Source organism: Lineus longissimus, chromosome 16 (assembly GCF_910592395.1).
Source record: "Lineus longissimus chromosome 16, tnLinLong1.2, whole genome shotgun sequence".
NCBI lineage: Eukaryota > Metazoa > Nemertea > Pilidiophora > Heteronemertea > Lineidae > Lineus > Lineus longissimus.
This window is the reverse complement of record NC_088323.1, coordinates 2,786,030-2,805,833: the sequence shown is the minus strand read 5'-3', so window position 1 is coordinate 2,805,833 and position 19,804 is coordinate 2,786,030. Positions and strand designations below refer to the sequence as shown.

Here is a 19,804-nt window from a genome sequence, read left to right as displayed (position 1 = left end):
GAGATCTTTCTGATGTCTTTGCATTTGCAAGGGAGATCGTTGCGTAGTGGTTAGAGCACTGGGCTCATAATCAGGAGGTCGTTGGTGCGATTCTCGGATGGAATAAATGCTGTTTCGTCTTTGTGCCCTCGAGCAAGGCAAGTTACCCTACTTGCTTTGCCCCACTAATGAGTCAATGGGTACCTAGCAGGCAGAGATGGCAAACTAGGAATGTTAGTCCTGAGCGCTGTATAGCTGCAGCTCGGACCTGTGATACTCGCAGAATGTAGAGCTTGAATCACGAATAAAAAAAAAGAAATTGTAAAACACATGAGAGTAGGTTTTCATTTGTTTGCTTCTTGCATTACTTATTCCTAACAACTGTAAATCGTTGTAGGTAATCTACAGCACTATGCACTAGGCGATACATTTCTTTAACCCTCATAAAGTGATAGGTATCTAAATAATATTTTTTAAATGTTGCCACACTAACTTTTCTGGACTACAATACTAGAGTTAAAGTCGAGCAATGCCAATGATAATAAATGCAAGGGCGTCGTATGTGGAATAGGTACAGCTATCCGATGTTCAAGCAAAGATATTGAAATATAGACGATTAACGGAGAGCCAATCTCAACTTGCATTGCTTAGTATAAATCTACTCACTGTTTTGATAGCAGGCGAACACTGCTACTTTAATCTCCATTTCCGGCTGACCTTGGCCCTTTATGAAAGTGACATCAACCTTCTCCAGGAATAGATTCGCTACGAGAAGCATGACAGTATTGCCATTCGCATCTGGTGTAAATATGGCTGTGTTCAACACAAATTTATCCTTAAATTGATATCGAAAGAACATTGTTAGTGGCAAAAGGGTGATGGTGTAAAAGACGCATTCTCAACCAGTTGCTGTCAAATGCCAGCTGGCAGCCAGTGGAGCCTCTTAAATATCAGGGTGATCATGAGGAGGTGATACTTCCCAACAAGCACGAAACGCCCAGCTGCTGAGCTCTAAATCAAATGCAGTGATGTTGGTGTAAGTGTCAGGAAGGCCAAACAGCAAGTTGCTGCAAAAGTCTCCCATATGTTAGTGCCCACACGTACACAGATCGGGTATTTTTATTGCTACTGACAATTAAAAAGTACACTTACTGATGGGATATCAGATGTAATGCTTGACACGCCTTTAGTCTTTAACACTATCTTTCCAACTTCAAGATCCGGTTTCTTGCTCTTATTGATGATAATTGTCACAGTAATTCCATTTCCTTTTTCAATAAATGGTGGACCTGCTGTTCTGAGTTTCTTTATATCGTTAGGAAAAGAACTTGGATTTGTTGAAATGAACGCTGCGGGAATATCTGCTGGGTTATCCATTCCGTTTATCTCAGTACACGGAGATGGTTGTGCTGAAATATTCCATTGAACAAATTAGAATAAGACCAAATAAATACATACAACCAATATTTCTATCCAACTAACTAACCAACTAAACTATCTGATCGGCCGATGACCAAGCCACCGACCAATTAGCTGACTAAATGAATAACTTTTTCTCACTGACGTTTGTCTGAATTCACTTTTACTATTGAGTGTGACTCTGAATCCTTGTGCGATGACTTTACTCATATCGCGTACACTACTTTAACTTGGCCCTTATTCTCTACATTCATCATTAACATTATTACCCATATGTGATCAATGCACATTGATATAGTATAAACTATAGGGCCCAGAATAAATACATCATTTTTGCGATGAATGGGACTATTATTGAATACTAGACATCATTAGTTACGCGTATTGGGGAAAGAGACGTCAATAAGAGTGATTAATCATATTCTAGCAACAATATCTTGTCTTAAACACAGAGTATGTCTCTTTAAAACTTGCCATAAAAAATGAGTCAAAGTAAACCCTGTGTGTTGATCAATTTGTTGCTATTGCATGCGTGCTCATGACGAAATTTTGGATAAAAACATTGATTTTGATATAGACGATATTCACTTGTCTCACAAGATCCATGGCAATGTAAAGCGTACAATAGCCATTGTTCCAAAAAATTAGGTGAGATTTTCGTGGTAATCAATCGTACATGTTCAGTGATTTGGATACTCTCTTTGCATCAATCTCACAGATATCTAACTTTGATAGACCGGTATTTTTCAATATAACCCAATATATGACGAAAACAACCAAGACATAATTAATTGCACTACTGGTGTCGTCTAAGATTGCCGGTATGTATTCTTCTACGGACAGTTTGAAGGCGCACAAAAAAGAAATTGTGTAAGAAGCAAAGTACTGTACATACGAGTGGTGCTCGTCGATAACGCTGTAGTCGTGGATGATGATGTAGTTGGCGGTGTTGTTGTTGTAGTAGTTGGCGATGGTGTTGTTGATGTTGATGTAGTAGTAGTAGTTGTTGTTGTTGTAGTTGGCGATGGTGTTGTTGATGTAGTTCGCGATGGTGTTGTTGATGCAGTTGTTGATGTTGTAGTTGTAGTTGGAGATGGCGTTGATGTTGATGTAGTTAGCGATGGCGTTGTTGATGTAGTTGGCGATGTTGATGTAGTTGGCGATGGTGTTGTTGATGTAGTTGTTGTTGATGTTGTTGTAGTTGGAGATGGTGTTGATGTTGATGTAGTTGTCGATGGCGTTGTTGATGTAGTTGGCGATGTTGTGGTTGATGTAGTCGGCGATGTTGTTGTTGATGTAGTTGGCGATGTTGTGGAAGTAGTAGTTGTTCCTGAAATGCAACATAAGTTTGTATCTTTAGCAATCAAATCAATACAAATTACGCCTGCAAGTATTCACGAAGTTTTTTTTAAAGAAAACGAGATCTTTCTGATGTCTTTGCATTTGCAAGGGAGATCGTTGCGTAGTGGTTAGAGCACTGGGCTCATAATCAGGAGGTCGTTGGTGCGATTCTCGGATGGAATAAATGCTGTTTCGTCTTTGTGCCCTCGAGCAAGGCAAGTTACCCTACTTGCTTTGCCCCACTAATGAGTCAATGGGTACCTAGCAGGCAGAGATGGCAAACTAGGAATGTTAGTCCTGAGCGCTGTATAGCTGCAGCTCGGACCTGTGATACTCGCAGAATGTAGAGCTTGAATCACGAATAAAAAAAAAGAAATTGTAAAACACATGAGAGTAGGTTTTCATTTGTTTGCTTCTTGCATTACTTATTCCTAACAACTGTAAATCGTTGTAGGTAATCTACAGCACTATGCACTAGGCGATACATTTCTTTAACCCTCATAAAGTGATAGGTATCTAAATAATATTTTTTAAATGTTGCCACACTAACTTTTCTGGACTACAATACTAGAGTTAAAGTCGAGCAATGCCAATGATAATAAATGCAAGGGCGTCGTATGTGGAATAGGTACAGCTATCCGATGTTCAAGCAAAGATATTGAAATATAGACGATTAACGGAGAGCCAATCTCAACTTGCATTGCTTAGTATAAATCTACTCACTGTTTTGATAGCAGGCGAACACTGCTACTTTAATCTCCATTTCCGGCTGACCTTGGCCCTTTATGAAAGTGACATCAACCTTCTCCAGGAATAGATTCGCTACGAGAAGCATGACAGTATTGCCATTCGCATCTGGTGTAAATATGGCTGTGTTCAACACAAATTTATCCTTAAATTGATATCGAAAGAACATTGTTAGTGGCAAAAGGGTGATGGTGTAAAAGACGCATTCTCAACCAGTTGCTGTCAAATGCCAGCTGGCAGCCAGTGGAGCCTCTTAAATATCAGGGTGATCATGAGGAGGTGATACTTCCCAACAAGCACGAAACGCCCAGCTGCTGAGCTCAAAATCAAATGCAGTGATGTTGGTGTAAGTGTCAGGAAGGCCAAACAGCAAGTTGCTGCAAAAGTCTCCCATATGTAAGTGCCCACACGTACACAGATCGGGTATTTTTATTGCTACTGACAATTAAAAAGTACACTTACTGATGGGATATCAGATGTAATGCTTGACACGCCTTTAGTCTTTAACACTATCTTTCCAACTTCAAGATCCGGTTTCTTGCTCTTATTGATGATAATTGTCACAGTAATTCCATTTCCTTTTTCAATAAATGGTGGACCTGCTGTTCTGAGTTTCTTTATATCGTTAGGAAAAGAACTTGGATTTGTTGAAATGAACGCTGCGGGAATATCTGCTGGGTTATCCATTCCGTTTATCTCAGTACACGGAGATGGTTGTGCTGAAATATTCCATTGAACAAATTAGAATAAGACCAAATAAATACATACAACCAATATTTCTATCCAACTAACTAACCAACTAAACTATCTGATCGGCCGATGACTGACCAAGCCACCGACCAATTAGCTGACTAAATGAATAACTTTTTCTCACTGACGTTTGTCTGAATTCACTTTTACTATTGAGTGTGACTCTGAATCCTTGTGCGATGACTTTACTCATATCGCGTACACTACTTTAACTTGGCCCTTATTCTCTACATTCATCATTAACATTATTACCCATATGTGATCAATGCACATTGATATAGTATAAACTATACGGCCCAGAATAAATACATCATTTTTGCGGTGAATGGAACTATTATTGAATACTAGACATCATTAGTTACGCGTATTGGGGAAAGAGACGTCAATAAGAGTGATTAATCATATTCTAGCAACAATATCTTGTCTTAAACACAGAGTATGTCTCTTTAAAACTTGCCATAAAAAATGAGTCAAAGTAAACCCTGTGTGTTGATCAATTTGTTGCTATTGCATGCGTGCTCATGACGAAATTTTGGATAAAAACATTGATTTTGATATAGACGATATTCACTTGTCTCACAGATCCATGGCAATGTAAAGCGTACAATAGCCATTGTTCAAAAAAATTAGGTGAGATTTTCGTGGTATCAATCGTACATGTTCAGTGATTTGGATACTCTCTTTGCGTCAATCTCACAGATATCTAACTTTGATAGACCGGTATTTTTCAATATAACCCAATATATGACGAAAACAACCAAGACATAATTAATTGCACTACTGGTGTCGTCTAAGATTGCTGGTATGTATTCTTCTACGGACAGTTTGAAGGCGCACAAAAAAGAAATTGTGTAAGAAGCAAAGTACTGTACATACGAGTAGTGCTCGTCGATAACGTTGTAGTCGTGGATGATGATGTAGTTGGCGGTGTTGTTGTTGTAGTAGTTGGCGATGGTGTTGTTGATGTTGATGTAGTAGTAGTTGTTGTTGTTGTAGTTGGCGATGGTGTTGTTGATGCAGTTGTTGATGTTGTTGTTGTAGTTGGAGATGGCGTTGATGTTGATGTAGTTGGCGATGGCGTTGTTGATGTAGTTGGCGATGTTGATGTAGTTGGCGATGGCGTTGTTGATGTAGTTGGCGATGTTGATGTAGTTGGCGATGTAGTTGTTGATGTAGTTGTTGATGTAGTTGGCGATGGTGTTGTTGATGCAGTTGTTGATGTTGTTGTTGTAGTTGGAGATGGCGTTGATGTTGATGTAGTTGGTGATGGCGTTGTTGATGTAGTTGGCGATGTTGATGTAGTTGGCGATGTAGTTGTTGATGTAGTTGTTGATGTAGTTGGCGATGGTGTTGTTGATGCAGTTGTTGATGCTGTTGTTGTAGTTGGAGATGGTGTTGATGTTGATGTAGTTGGCGATGGCGTTGTTGATGTAGTTGGCGATGTTGTGGTTGATGTAGTCGGCGATGTTGTTGTTGTTGTTGATGTAGTTGGCGATGTTGTGGAAGTAGTAGTTGTTCCTGAATTGCAACATAAGTTTGAATCTTTAGCAATCAAATCAATACAAATTACGCCTGCAAGTATCCACGAAGTTTTTTTTAAAGAAAACGAGATCTTTATGATGTCTTTGCATTTGCAAGGGAGATCGTTGCGTAGTGGTTAGAGCACTGGGCTCATAATCAGGAGGTCGTTGGTGCGATTCTCGGAAGGATCAATGCTGTTTCGTCTTTGTGCCCTCGAGCAAGGCAAGTTACCCTACTTGCTTCGCCCCACTAATGAGTCAATGGGTACCTAGCAGGCAGAGATGGCAAACTAGGAATGTTAGTCCTGAGCGCTGTATAGCTGCAGCTCGGACCTGTGATACTCGCAGAATGTAGAGCTTGAATCACGAATAAAAAACAAGAAATTGTAAAACACATGAGAGTAGGTTTTCCTTTGTTTGCTTCTTGCATTACTTATTCCTAACAACTGTAAATCGTTGTAGGTAATCTACAGCACTATTCACTAGGCGATACATTTCTTTAACCCTCATAAAGTGATAGGTATCTAAATAATATTTTTTAAATGTTGCCACACTAACTTTTCTGGACTACAATACTAGAGTTAAAGTCGAGCAATGCCAATGATAATAAATGCAAGGGCGTCGTATGTGGAATAGGTACAGCTATCCGATGTTCAAGCAAAGATATTGAAATATAGACGATTAACGGAGAGCCAATCTCAACTTGCATTGCTTAGTATAAATCTACTCACTGTTTTGATAGCAGGCGAACACTGCTACTTTAATCTCCATTTCCGGCTGACCTTGGCCCTTTATGAAAGTGACATCAACCTTCTCCAAGAATACATTCGCTACGAGAAGCATGACAGTATTGCCATTCGCATCTGGTGTAAATATGGCTGTGTTCAACACAAATTTATCCTTAAATTGATATCGAAAGAACATTGTTAGTGGCAAAAGGGTGATGGTGTAAAAGACGCATTCTCAACCAGTTGCTGTCAAATGCCAGCTGGCAGCCAGTGGAGCCTCTTAAATATCAGGGTGATCATGAGGAGGTGATACTTCCCAACAAGCACGAAACGCCCAGCTGCTGAGCTCTAAATCAAATGCAGTGATGTTGGTGTAAGTGTCAGGAAGGCCAAACAGCAAGTTGCTGCAAAAGTCTCCCATATGTTAGTGCCCACACGTACACAGATCGGGTATTTTTATTGCTACTGACAATTAAAAAGTACACTTACTGATGGGATATCAGATGTAATGCTTGACACGCCTTTAGTCTTTAACACTATCTTTCCAACTTCAAGATCCGGTTTCTTGCTCTTATTGATGATAATTGTCACAGTAATTCCATTTCCTTTTTCAATAAATGGTGGACCTGCTGTTCTGAGTTTCTTTATATCGTTAGGAGAAGAACTTGGATTTGTTGAAATGAACGCTGCGGGAATATCTGCTGGGTTATCCATTCCGTTTATCTCAGTACACGGAGATGGTTGTGCTGAAATATTCCATTGAACAAATTAGAATAAGACCAAATCAATACATACAACCAATATTTCTATCCAACTAACTAACCAACTAAACTATCTGATCGGCCGATGACTGACCAAGCCACCGACCAATTAGCTGACTAAATGAATAACTTTTTCTCACTGACGTTTGTCTGAATTCACTTTTACTATTGAGTGTGACTCTGAATCCTTGTGCGATGACTTTACTCATATCGCGTACACTACTTTAACTTGGCCCTTATTCTCTACATTCATCATTAACATTATTACCCATATGTGATCAATGCACATTGATATAGTATAAACTATACGTTCCAGAATAAATACATCATTTTTGCGATGAATGGAACTGTTATTGAATACTAGACATCATTATTTACGCGTATTGGGGAAAGAGACGTCAATAAGAGTGATTAATCATATTCTAGCAACAATATCTGGTCTTAAACACAGAGTATGTCTCTTTAAAACTTGCCATAAAAAATGAGTCAAAGTAAACCCTGTGTGTTGATCAATTTGTTGCTATTGCATGCGTGCTCATGACGAAATTTTGGATAAAAACATTGATTTTGATATAGACGATATTCACTTGTCTCACAAGATCCATGGCAATGTAAAGCGTACAATAGCCATTGTTCCAAAAAATTAGGTGAGATTTTCGTGGTATCAATCGTACATGTTCAGTGATTTGGATACTCTCTTCGCGTCAATCTCACAGATATCTAACTTTGATAGACCGGTATTTCTCAATATAACCCAATATATGACGAAAACAACCAAGACATAATTAATTGCACTACTGGTGTCGTCTAAGATTGCCGGTATGTATTCTTCTACGGACAGTTTGAAGGCGCACAAAAAAGAAATTGTGTAAGAAGCAAAGTACTGTACATACGAGTGGTGCTCGTCGATAACGTTGTAGTCGTGGATGATGATGTAGTTGGCGGTGTTGTTGTTGTAGTAGTTGGCGATGGTGTTGTTGATGTTGATGTAGTAGTAGTTGTTGTTGTTGTTGTAGTTGGCGATGGTGTTGTTGATGTAGTTGGCGATGGTGTTGTTGATGCAGTTGTTGATGTTGTTGTTGTAGTTGGAGATGGCGTTGATGTTGATGTAGTTGGCGATGGCGTTGTTGATGTAGTTGGCGATGTTGATGTAGTTGGCGATGTTGATGTAGTTGGCGATGTAGTTGTTGTTGTAGTTGTTGATGTAGTTGGCGATGGTGTTGTTGAAGCAGTTGTTGATGTTGTTGTTGTAGTTGGAGATGGCGTTGATGTTGATGTAGTTGGCGATGGCGTTGTTGATGTAGTTGGCGATGTTGATGTAGTTGTTGATGTAGTTGTTGATGTAGTTGTTGATGTAGTTGGCGATGGTGTTGTTGATGCAGTTGTTGATACTGTTGTTGTAGTTGGAGATGGTGTTGATGTTGATGTAGTTGGCGATGGCGTTGTTGATGTAGTTGGCGATGTTGTGGTTGATGTAGTCGGCGATGTTGTTGTTGATGTAGTTGGCGATGTTGTGGAAGTAGTAGTTGTTCCTGAATTGCAACATAAGTTTGTATCTTTAGCAATCAAATCAATACAAATTATGCCTGCAAGTATTCACGAAGTTTTTTTTAAAGAAAACGAGATCTTTATGATGTCTTTGCATTTGCAAGGGAGATCGTTGCGTAGTGGTTAGAGCACTGGGCTCATAATCAGGAGGTCGTTGGTGCGATTCTCGGAAGGATCAATGCTGTTTCGTCTTTGTGCCCTCGAGCAAGGCAAGTTACCCTACTTGCTTCGCCCCACTAATGAGTCAATGGGTACCTAGCAGGCAGAGATGGCAAACTATGAATGTTAGTCCTGAGCGCTGTATAGCTGCAGCTCGGACCTGTGATACTCGCAGAATGTAGAGCTTGAATCACGAATAAAAAAAAAGAAATTGTAAAACACATGAGAGTAGGTTTTCCTTTGTTTGCTTCTTGCATTACTTATTCCTAACAACTGTAAATCGTTGCAGGTAATCTACAGCACTTTGCACTAGCGATACATTTCATAAACCCTCATAAAGTGATAGGTATCTAAATAATATTTTTTAAATGTTGCCACACTAACTTTTCTGGACTACAATACTAGAGTTTAAGTCGAGCAATGCCAATGATAATAAATGCAAGGGCGTCGTATGTGGAATAGGTACAGCTATCCGATGTTCAAGCAAAGATATTGAAATATAGACGATTAACGGAGAGCCAATCTCAACTTGCATTGCTTAGTATAAATCTACTCACTGTTTTGATAGCAGGCGAACACTGCTACTTTAATCTCCATTTCCGGCTGACCTTGGCCCTTTATGAAAGTGACATCAACCTTCTCCAGGAATACATTCGCTACGAGAAGCATGACAGTATTGCCATTCGCATCTGGTGTAAATATGGCTGTGTTCAACACAAATTTATCCTTAAATTGGTATCGAAAGAACATTGTTAGTGGCAAAAGGGTGATGGTGTAAAAGACGCATTCTCAACCAGTTGCTGTCAAATGCCAGCTGGCAGCCAGTGGAGCCTCTTAAATATCAGGGTGATCATGAGGAGGTGATACTTCCCAACAAACACGAAACGCCTAGCTGCTGAGCTCTAAATCATATGCAGTGATGTTGGTGTAAGTGTCAGGAAGGCCAAACAGCAAGTTGCTGCAAAAGTCTCCCATATGTAAGTGCCCACACGTACACAGATCGGGTAATTTTATTGCTACTGACAATTAAAAAGTACACTTACTGATGGGATATCAGATGTAATGCTTGACACGCCTTTAGTCTTTAACACTATCTTTCCAACTTCAAGATCCGGTTTCTTGCTCTTATTGATGATAATTGTCACAGTAATTCCATTTCCTTTTTCAATAAATGGTGGACCTGCTGTTCTGAGTTTCTTTATATCGTTAGGAAAAGAACTTGGATTTGTTGAAATGAACGCTGCGGGAATATCTGCTGGGTTATCCATTCCGTTTATCTCAGTACACGGAGATGGTTGTGCTGAAATATTCCATTGAACAAATTAGAATAAGACCAAATAAATACATACAACCAATATTTCTATCCAACTAACTAACCAACTAAACTATCTGATCGGCCGATGACTGACCAAGCCACCGACCAATTAGCTGACTAAATGAATAACTTTTTCTCACTGACGTTTGTCTGAATTCACTTTTACTATTGAGTGTGACTCTGAATCCTTGTGCGATGACTTTACTCATATCGCGTACACTACTTTAACTTGGCCCTTATTCTCTACATTCATCATTAACATTATTACCCATATGTGATCAATGCACATTGATATAGTATAAACTATACGGCCCAGAATAAATACATCATTTTTGCGGTGAATGGAACTATTATTGAATACTAGACATCATTAGTTACGCGTATTGGGGAAAGAGACGTCAATAAGAGTGATTAATCATATTCTAGCAACAATATCTTGTCTTAAACACAGAGTATGTCTCTTTAAAACTTGCCATAAAAAATGAGTCAAAGTAAACCCTGTGTGTTGATCAATTTGTTGCTATTGCATGCGTGCTCATGACGGAATTTTGGATAAAAACATTGATTTTGATATAGACGATATTCACTTGTCTCACAGATCCATGGCAATGTAAAGCGTACAATAGCCATTGTTCAAAAAAATTAGGTGAGATTTTCGTGGTATCAATCGTACATGTTCAGTGATTTGGATACTCTCTTTGCGTCAATCTCACAGATATCTAACTTTGATAGACCGGTATTTTTCAATATAACCCAATATATGACGAAAACAACCCAGAAGTATTAAGGTAGCAGGAAGGGTTGGGCGTTTGTGGTTTCTGAGTCTGAGGGGGTTGGTGTCTGTTGACTGTGTTTTAAGAGAGACTAGGCATGGCGCCAGTCTCTCTTAAAGCACAGTCAACAGGCATTTGGTCTCAGTATTTGGGTTTTGATTGCCATGACTGTACCCCTGTAAAAGTCCGAGGAGGAGAAGTTTGGAATGATGAAAGCATTGAAGAAGAAGAAATGTTATTATTGAGGAAAGCAAAATTTATTATGAGACTAGAAGGCAGTGTCCTGACTTGATTATTTTGAAAATGGCGGTCTGAACACATTTAAAGGTGGAACATGGCATTTTATCGACTTTGAAGTGTTCCGCAGTTAAAGGGAGACTATAGGCAGCAGCTAGGTAGGCAAGATAAAGTCATACAAATTTGCCAATAGGGGTCAGTCATATCTCTAGGCATGGCGCCAGTCTCTCTTAAAGCACAGTCAACAGGCGTTTGGTCTTAGTATTTGGGTAAGTACAGAATCAAGGCAGCTCAGAGAGCAATGATTGAACGATGCTGTGGACAAGTCCAAGGATACTGCATCAGTCACGACCAACTTCTCATCAGAAAGCGTCACCACCAGCATATTCAATGTTCAATTCCAACCAGTACCAGTCCAATGCACGCCTGTCATGGTCAGCAGTGGTCAGCTTAGCGCGATATGGAACATTCTTTCGAAACTCAAGCGAGGGAAGTCTGCTCATTAGCCTATCTCGCGCACTGCTCCTTCTTGTCAAACATCGTAGTGAAATCGTGGTACAGTGGGGCGTCCTCGAGGATTGCAGCTGGTCGGACAGACGTGAGGTGGAATGTGGGCGGCTGCACTTCTTCGTTGATGTGCGATGGCAGATAGCACAGTTGTTGCGTTGCATGACAGCTGAAAGTGAATGTGATATCATAGAACTGAGGCGTTTGCCATGAGACTATAGGTGAAGTAGAAGGAAGGAGTGAAATGGGCCATCTTCCAGTGACTAATATACAGAGTAAGGGCACTGGGTGTTGTTAGATTCAGCATTGAATGTATTCCTCGTACAAGCGTGAATAGTGTGGACATACAGTGAGAGGTGAGAGACCCCTATTGACTACTTCTTGTAACTTTATCTTGGATAGTGCCCCTTTATCAAGACTGAAACCCACTGTGCGGGGCTAAGAAATTACCTTTATAATCCTAGTTGGATAACCACTGTGTAGATGATTTGAATAGTGCTCTGTGGATGTGTGCCTGTAATGTCAATGAAAGTATGATGAGGTGATGACGATAGTGGAATGACGAAATATTGGAAAGAGATCTATTCCTAGAAGAACATATGTCCTGTTTTGACTAGGTGGCGCATTTTAGAATCAGCAGTGAGCACTGTGTGTAACATGGTGGAGGCAGCGGAGATAATAACTGTGTCGAAAGTATTGTTATAGGGCCTTCCCTAGGCCCATGGGGTTAAATTTACAATCCACGATTGAAAAGACGTAGTTTGATCGCATTCAACTATAAATACATTGAACAGTTGTGTTCCTTTAGTCAACCGATGACCTTTTGTTGGGCCATGATCGGGGATTGTAAACTGTAAATGTATTATGGACTGGGAGACGGGGGAAACACAAGTGAAACTGAAATAGACCAAAACAAGTGATTTTGGGGCTTTGGTTTAGACGCATGCCCCACATGCGCCATGCAGGATTATACGGTTCATGTGAACTTGTTGACATCTACATGATCTAGTGCTGTTATTGGTCATGGTACATGGTAGGCCTAATCATCATGGCTATATGTTTCAGGAAAAGCTCGGAGTAAAATGAACTGCCGATGAATAATGATGTTGTTCATGTTTACCATGTTTGCTAGTACATAGCCATAGGGTATGCACTGGCCAGTGCACTTTCTGCACGTCGTCATGGTCATGTACGTGATACCTTGCATATTTTGTTTTTTGAATGCGCATGCTTTTTGGGCAAAATCACTTGTACCAACACTAATGAATAATGTCTTCTTATCCCTATGACTCCATACACAGTGAGGGCATTGTCCCATTCCCATCAAATGGTAACTTATTGTACCGTATTAGGGTGGAAGTTGGGGAGCAGATACCTACCGTTGCACGCCTGTCATAATCAGTAGTGATGAGCTTCGCGCGATATGGAACATTCTTCAGAAACTCAAGCGAGGGAAGTCTGCTCATTAGCATATCTCGCGCACTGCTCCTTCTTGTCAAACATCGTAGTGAAATCGTAATGGAAAACGTCTGGCTTTGCGCCAGACGTTGAGACTAATAAGTGAAGAACTAACAGGTAAAGAACTTCTACTTGCGCGAGACTGCTCTGATAAAATTATCATTGCAGAGACTACGGTGACGTACACATATATTTTTTACAATCAAAAATGCCCTCAAAAGACGAAATGGAATGATTATTTTATTGATATTTCCTACTATATACCTTCCAATTATCACTTTATACAAATAAATCGGCGTTCGGTCGCATGCTTTTCTTTCCTGGTGACACTATAAAGCAAAATAGTTGCAACCCCGTAAATGCGCTATAAGTCCAATAATAAGTGACGGTGACCCGTTATAAATGTTTCGCCAGCTTCGCTTTTTTGCCGCTACGCGGCGCGTTAGGCCCTTGCGTCAAGACATAATTAATTGCACTACTGGTGTCGTCTAAGATTGCTGGTATGTATTCTTCTACGGACAGTTTGAAGGCGCACAAAAAAGAAATTGTGCAAGAAGCAAAGTACTGTACATACGAGTAGTGCTCGTCGATAACGTTGTAGTCGTGGATGATGATGTAGTTGGCGGTGTTGTTGTTGTAGTAGTTGGCGATGGTGTTGTTGATGTTGATGTAGTAGTAGTTGTTGTTGTTGTAGTTGGCGATGGTGTTGTTGATGCAGTTGTTGATGTTGTTGTTGTAGTTGGAGATGGCGTTGATGTTGATGTAGTTGGCGATGGCGTTGTTGATGTAGTTGGCGATGTTGATGTAGTTGGCGATGGCGTTGTTGATGTAGTTGGCGATGTTGATGTAGTTGGCGATGTAGTTGTTGATGTTGTTGTTGATGTAGTTGGCGATGGTGTTGTTGATGCAGTTGTTGATGCTGTTGTTGTAGTTGGATATGGTGCTGATGTTGATGTAGTTGGCGATGGCGTTGTTGATGTAGTTGGCGATGTTGTGGTTGATGTAGTCGGCGATGTTGTTGTCGTTGATGTAGTTGGCGATGTTGTGGAAGTAGTAGTTGTTCCTGAATTGCAACATAAGTTTGTATCTTTAGCAATCAAATCAATACAAATTACGCCTGCAAGTATCCACGAAGTTTTTTTTAAAGAAAACGAGATCTTTATGATGTCTTTGCATTTGCAAGGGAGATCGTTGCGTAGTGGTTAGAGCACTGGGCTCATAATCAGGAGGTCGTTGGTGCGATTCTCGGAAGGATCAATGCTGTTTCGTCTTTGTGCCCTCGAGCAAGGCAAGTTACCCTACTTGCTTTGCCCCACTAATGAGTCAATGGGTACCTAGCAGGCAGAGATGGCAAACTATGAATGTTAGTCCTGAGCGCTGTATAGCTGCAGCTCGGACCTGTGATACTCGCAGAATGTAGAGCTTGAATCACGAATAAAAAAAGAAATTGTAAAACACATGAGAGTAGGTTTTCATTTGTTTGCTTCTTGCATTACTTATTCCTATTGACTGTAAATCATTGTAGGTAATCTGCAGCACTGTGCACTAGGCGATACATTTCTTTAACCCTCATAAAGCGATAGGAATCTAAATAATTCGATTAATCGATTAATCGAAGGAACTACACTGAGCAGAATACCCATTTGATAGGAGACAGACATATTCAGTGGATTCATTCTAACGATTTTAGTTGTATTATTCGTAAAATATGTTTTCAGTAGAAAATTTACATTAGCTAAAAATCAATGAAAGGAATTTGTTTTTAATTACTGCAACAATGTCTATTATATGTACAATGTACTACATAGAACTAGAAGCTAAGTTATGCCTGAAAAGGATCAAATTCAAGCATTTTCTGTAATAGTCAAAAATCTTCTTTTGACTTTGACGTCAAAGCAGACGGCATTATGATTTCCATGGCATCACAAAGGTAAAAAAATCATGCTTTAATGTGTTAATGAAATGAAATAGGGCGATCATCATAATACATCGAACTCACGACAGTTGATCTCGCTTTGACAGTTTGGCCATGTCTCAGAATCACATTCACATTCTCCATCGCATAGCTCGCGTTCTTCAAAACATGTCTTTTTGTCATAAAATACGGTGCAGTTGAAAGCTGGCTTCGCTGGACGTTTACATGGTTCTGCATTTAAGAAAGGAAAGCTGTAATAATCATGGAGTGTAAAAATATTTCAAAAACGATTTTCAGAACGATAAGTGACATATTTTGCAATTTGCGAGTTATTCATATTTGACACTGCTTTTGCACAAATCCAGGCCAGGCAAACAAACGACTGCCAGCCTCTTTACTGGCCGTGTAGTGTCCTCAAACGGTATTATGACATTTACGAGCGACCTACATTCAAAAGGAAAAAGTAACAAATGCCGCCGAGCACCGGCTATTACCAAAGCTAGCCCATCAATGCCTTCAATTTATTTGACTTCACTGAGAACTTGTTATTCCGAGAACAAGCCTTAACAGTGCATCTACTGAGGTACGGAAACTGACGGATTCACGACTAGAAAAGGGGAACTCACCGCAGTTCAATTCGTCTATGCCGTTTTCACAGTCTGTGATATTGTCACAAAGTTCACCGCACACTTTTTGGTTATTCCCACAGTCCACCTTTGGGCCACTGCATAAAGTGGTGCTAGGCTGGAGAAAAAAAAAATTGATTACTAAATTACAAGGAACTAGTGACACAAACTTCAGGGCACTATAGCTTGCGGGTTGTAGTCGAAATAAACCACACCCTCCTGGCAGGAAAATAAATTGTGACTTAATTGTTATCAACAGGAGTTGATACGTGTGCTCTTAGCTAACATGGGTAAAAGAAATACTTACCCAACATATTAACTACAGGATTGCCAGAGGTTTGGGTATTTGTGACTTGGTTCTACGTGTCTGTCTAAATCTCTCCCCCCCCCCCCCCACAATGGTTTCAAAATTACGTAACACACAACATTTAAGAAAATTTATCGACTTTAATGATAAGAATGAGAAAAAAATACCGACCTCGCTACAAAGCCTTACCATATCACATTTTTGCTATTGGGCCTGTTATAGCACGAAGTTATTATCCTAATATGCTAATAAGGTTTGATAACGCTTAGTATCATAACCTGGATTACTGCTCTAAGATTATATGGACAACTAACGATGGCTACCAACGAACAAGGCATCAACCGCACTAACTAAGCCGAAGGCGACAAAAAACAATCTGAGTGAGAGATCCACAAGTTGTCTGAGTAATATAAGTTGAACAACTTCTTAAATAGCACTCGTCGTATTTTAGGATGCATTCACATACATACTTACAGATGTTGTGGTTGGTGTAGGAGGTGTAGTGAGGTCTGGAATAAACAATTGGGGTCATTGATTCAATGCAAGTGTATGACGTACATGTATAAGCAAGAAGTATCCAACATTTCCTTCCTGTACTAAGGAATCCTCATTACAACGACGACAGTCGTTCAATTTGAGGATGCTCCAGATATTCATATCAAATCGCACATGATGAACACCTTGCTACAGAGGTTTCCGAAGCACATCATCCCGGGTATCATCCACAAACAAGTCTAACTACAGCCAGTCGTGATATCTTACTGAGCAAAGAAAACAATACAAATCAAATCACTAACTTGTTTGCTGTGGTACTGTAGGATTATCAACTTTTGATTAAAATAAATTAATATCCTTCCATTTGCATCTTTTTAACTTACTTTGCGGCTCGAAACATGCTGATATTTCTGTATCTCGGATATAAGGGGCCAATATGCCGTCCCCTGCGATTGTCATCTTGATATAGGCACCAGTTAACCTTGGGGAAAACTTGACACATATTTTTCCCCACGGTCTACCCACGATGTTATTTGACTTTAAAAAAAAGTAAAAACTCATAAGATGAAATTTTATTGGAATGTTTGCTTAGGTCGTGGCAAGATGCACACTTTCTCATAAGCAATACATAGAAAAAGTCCACACGTTTAAACATTATGGTGGTTAACTATTTCCATTTTGAACTGATTGAAAATGAAATGAATAGCTGGTGAAAAAAAAGTTATATAAAATGATTAGATGACATGCTTGCGTGAGTCGAACAAATAAGAGCTTATAAGCCATAATCTAAAATGCCATAGGTTAATTCGTTACGAATTTGAATTGTATCATAACAAAAGTGTTTTAGATTCAGTCATTCATCAGTAATGGTGATTTACATATTTTGCGTAAAATCAGACAGCGGACTGACTGAATGACAGATAACTTCAAATCAACGAAACCAAGCCAACCGCCATGCTCGTAAAAAAGTATTAGATGCAGAAATAGCTGTAATATTGCTCGCACATTTAATGAACATTACCTTTCAAATAAAAAGCCTATAACATGTATAAGAGAGACGAATATATCATACCGTTATTGTTTTAACTGGTTGAAACGTCAGTCCATCAGAGCTGGCACTAATCTCAATATATCGTGATTTAAATACACTGCCAGCTATGTATTTAATGTAGTCTGAACGAAAGCATATCTTTTTAATGACAATTGCGGATTGTTGTACTTGTAGTAGTTGATAGATAATATACGCTTTTCCATCTTTCTTCCAGTCGTCTACTGATGGCATCCAAAATCCGGCTGCCCCCTTCAGTGATTCTCTTGGACCAAGGTACGGTTCACTGAATGAACCCGCAGTGACATTAACAGCTGCCTCGGAATAGTTAATTTCAACCTCTTTACATTCTAAAAACAAATAAAGGCGTTTTATTAGAGCAGCTTGTACTACGGTTCCTGAAGATTCTTACCTAAGTGAATAATCTAAGGATCTTACGAAACTCTCGTCATTGGTTGTTGTCGCCAAATCTGCACAACATTATTGTTAACCGAAAGCCATGATGCTTGGGTCTGACGAATTTTCAGCTGGATCAGATTGGCGAAAATGGAAGAGACGTTTCGGTCTGAAGCTGCGCTGAGAAAGAATCAGGATTTTTTTCAGTTGCTGTCTGACCGTTTAGAAAGTTAGCGTGTCCCTTATATTCAAACCAATATACTTTGTCATGTATCACACAGATGACTGAATAAGCTACATGAGTATTTAAAACTGTAGCAGGCTTAGTTGCCGTTGCAGCAGGGACATACCTGTAGTCGAAGTGGAGGAGGATGATGTTGTTGATGTTGTTGGTGTTGGTGGTGTTGATGATGATGTGGATGATGATGTTGTTGTTGTTGAGGTCGTTGACAGTGTTGTCGATGACGTCGTTCGAACTGAAAAACGAGGAGGTTGATATAAAACATTCAGATTTGGTATCCTTATTCAAAATAATTTTCATTTGTTAATATTGTTATTAGTTTGTGAAATACAAACTTTGTTTCGAGAAAAGAACTGCTTCAATTCTTAGCAAGAGGCGTTAGAGTTTGGGTCTTGGTGCAAAGTGATTGCGTGAAAAATAAGAAAAACTATAGTGTTATACTGTATACCGCCAAGTGCACGCCGGATCGTGATTGAAGAATAATAACTGACAATAACTCGTTGATTGGAAAACTCGATAAAATGTTGTCTTATTTAGTTAAATACATACAGACGTCTTGATGGGGATTGTTGTTTCTTTATCGTTAATACTTCCATGCATGTTTTGATATAATAATTTCTATGTAGACATTACCTTAGCACATTCGCTTTCTGAATGACTTATTTTCTGTTAGCAGTTGAGTGCAAATATTGATTATGCATGCGCATGTCTCTTGTAAATGACAATTTTTTCTGAAGCAATGGAGTGAAATTATGTTTGATGGTTACATGTCGTTGATGTGGGCGTTGTTGTTGTTGTGGTTATTGTCGAAATTTTCATTGAGAGATGTTTGTTAAACCAATTAAAGTGTTCGGTGATAGACAACTCAGTTTGTAAACACGATTCGCATGTTACTAACATTTCCACATGGGTTCGTTGATACAGCTACGCACTTATAAGGCGTTTCTGATTTAATCTGAACTGCAAACACCCAGGACAGTGAATAAAAAAGTTCAGTATGAAAACCAATCTATAATGAACATCTATAAAATATATAATCACAACACCATCTTTATTCATATCACGCGATATGTATGCTTACTTGTTGTCACTTCCTCAAGGCAGGCAAATAGCTTCAACTTCACGAAAAATGGCTTGCTTGAATCATCTGGGGTAACCGTAATAACTATCTTAGTGACGTATGTACCGGCCTTAAAAACTGCCGTTGCATTGGGCTCAAAGTTGTCTTCAATATCAGGAATGTCCCCTATGACGTCATTCTATAGAAATATAAAATGTGCATATTAACTACTTTGATCAATGACCAGCAATATTATTGTTGATTGAGCTTATCAACATGGGCACCGTGTGCTAACAGTATATAATATTTGCCCAAAAACAAAAATTCACACACACAAATTTACATGCAAGAGTGGGTGCTAAAAACATTCAGTGCAGTGGGTGTTGAGCGAGTGAATATGCTGGCCGATTCCCCGGACGAACAATACGCCCAACCAGCATTTGCGTTGGCTTTACACTTACCAACAAGATAGAG

At 39.5% G+C, this 19,804-nt stretch overlaps 1 protein-coding gene across 7 annotated transcripts in view; it reads right to left on the bottom strand.

Moving 5' to 3' along the window:
* Window positions 1-19,804, bottom strand: part of LOC135500835 (mucin-17-like) — a 104,529-nt gene that overhangs the window by 40,490 nt on the left and 44,235 nt on the right. For 5 of the 7 annotated variants that reach the window (XM_064792493.1, XM_064792498.1, XM_064792496.1 and 2 more), the window contains 19 exons: window positions 19,352-19,529; window positions 18,380-18,505; window positions 17,658-17,983; window positions 16,969-17,122; window positions 16,565-16,599; window positions 15,784-15,901; window positions 15,242-15,388; window positions 13,817-14,305; window positions 9,996-10,252; window positions 9,510-9,678; window positions 8,139-8,777; window positions 6,974-7,230; window positions 6,488-6,656; window positions 5,113-5,754; window positions 3,949-4,205; window positions 3,463-3,631; window positions 2,294-2,728; window positions 1,132-1,388; window positions 646-814 (listed from right to left, as the gene is read on the bottom strand). In XM_064792493.1, coding sequence (XP_064648563.1) covers window positions 646-814; window positions 1,132-1,388; window positions 2,294-2,728; window positions 3,463-3,631; window positions 3,949-4,205; window positions 5,113-5,754; window positions 6,488-6,656; window positions 6,974-7,230; window positions 8,139-8,777; window positions 9,510-9,678; window positions 9,996-10,252; window positions 13,817-14,305; window positions 15,242-15,388; window positions 15,784-15,901; window positions 16,565-16,599; window positions 16,969-17,122; window positions 17,658-17,983; window positions 18,380-18,505; window positions 19,352-19,529 — 4,993 coding nt within the window. The remainder of the gene's footprint in view (window positions 1-645; window positions 815-1,131; window positions 1,389-2,293; window positions 2,729-3,462; window positions 3,632-3,948; window positions 4,206-5,112; window positions 5,755-6,487; window positions 6,657-6,973; window positions 7,231-8,138; window positions 8,778-9,509; window positions 9,679-9,995; window positions 10,253-13,816; window positions 14,306-15,241; window positions 15,389-15,783; window positions 15,902-16,564; window positions 16,600-16,968; window positions 17,123-17,657; window positions 17,984-18,379; window positions 18,506-19,351; window positions 19,530-19,804) is intronic. The other 2 variants (XM_064792497.1, XM_064792499.1) reach the window with 2 other exon arrangements.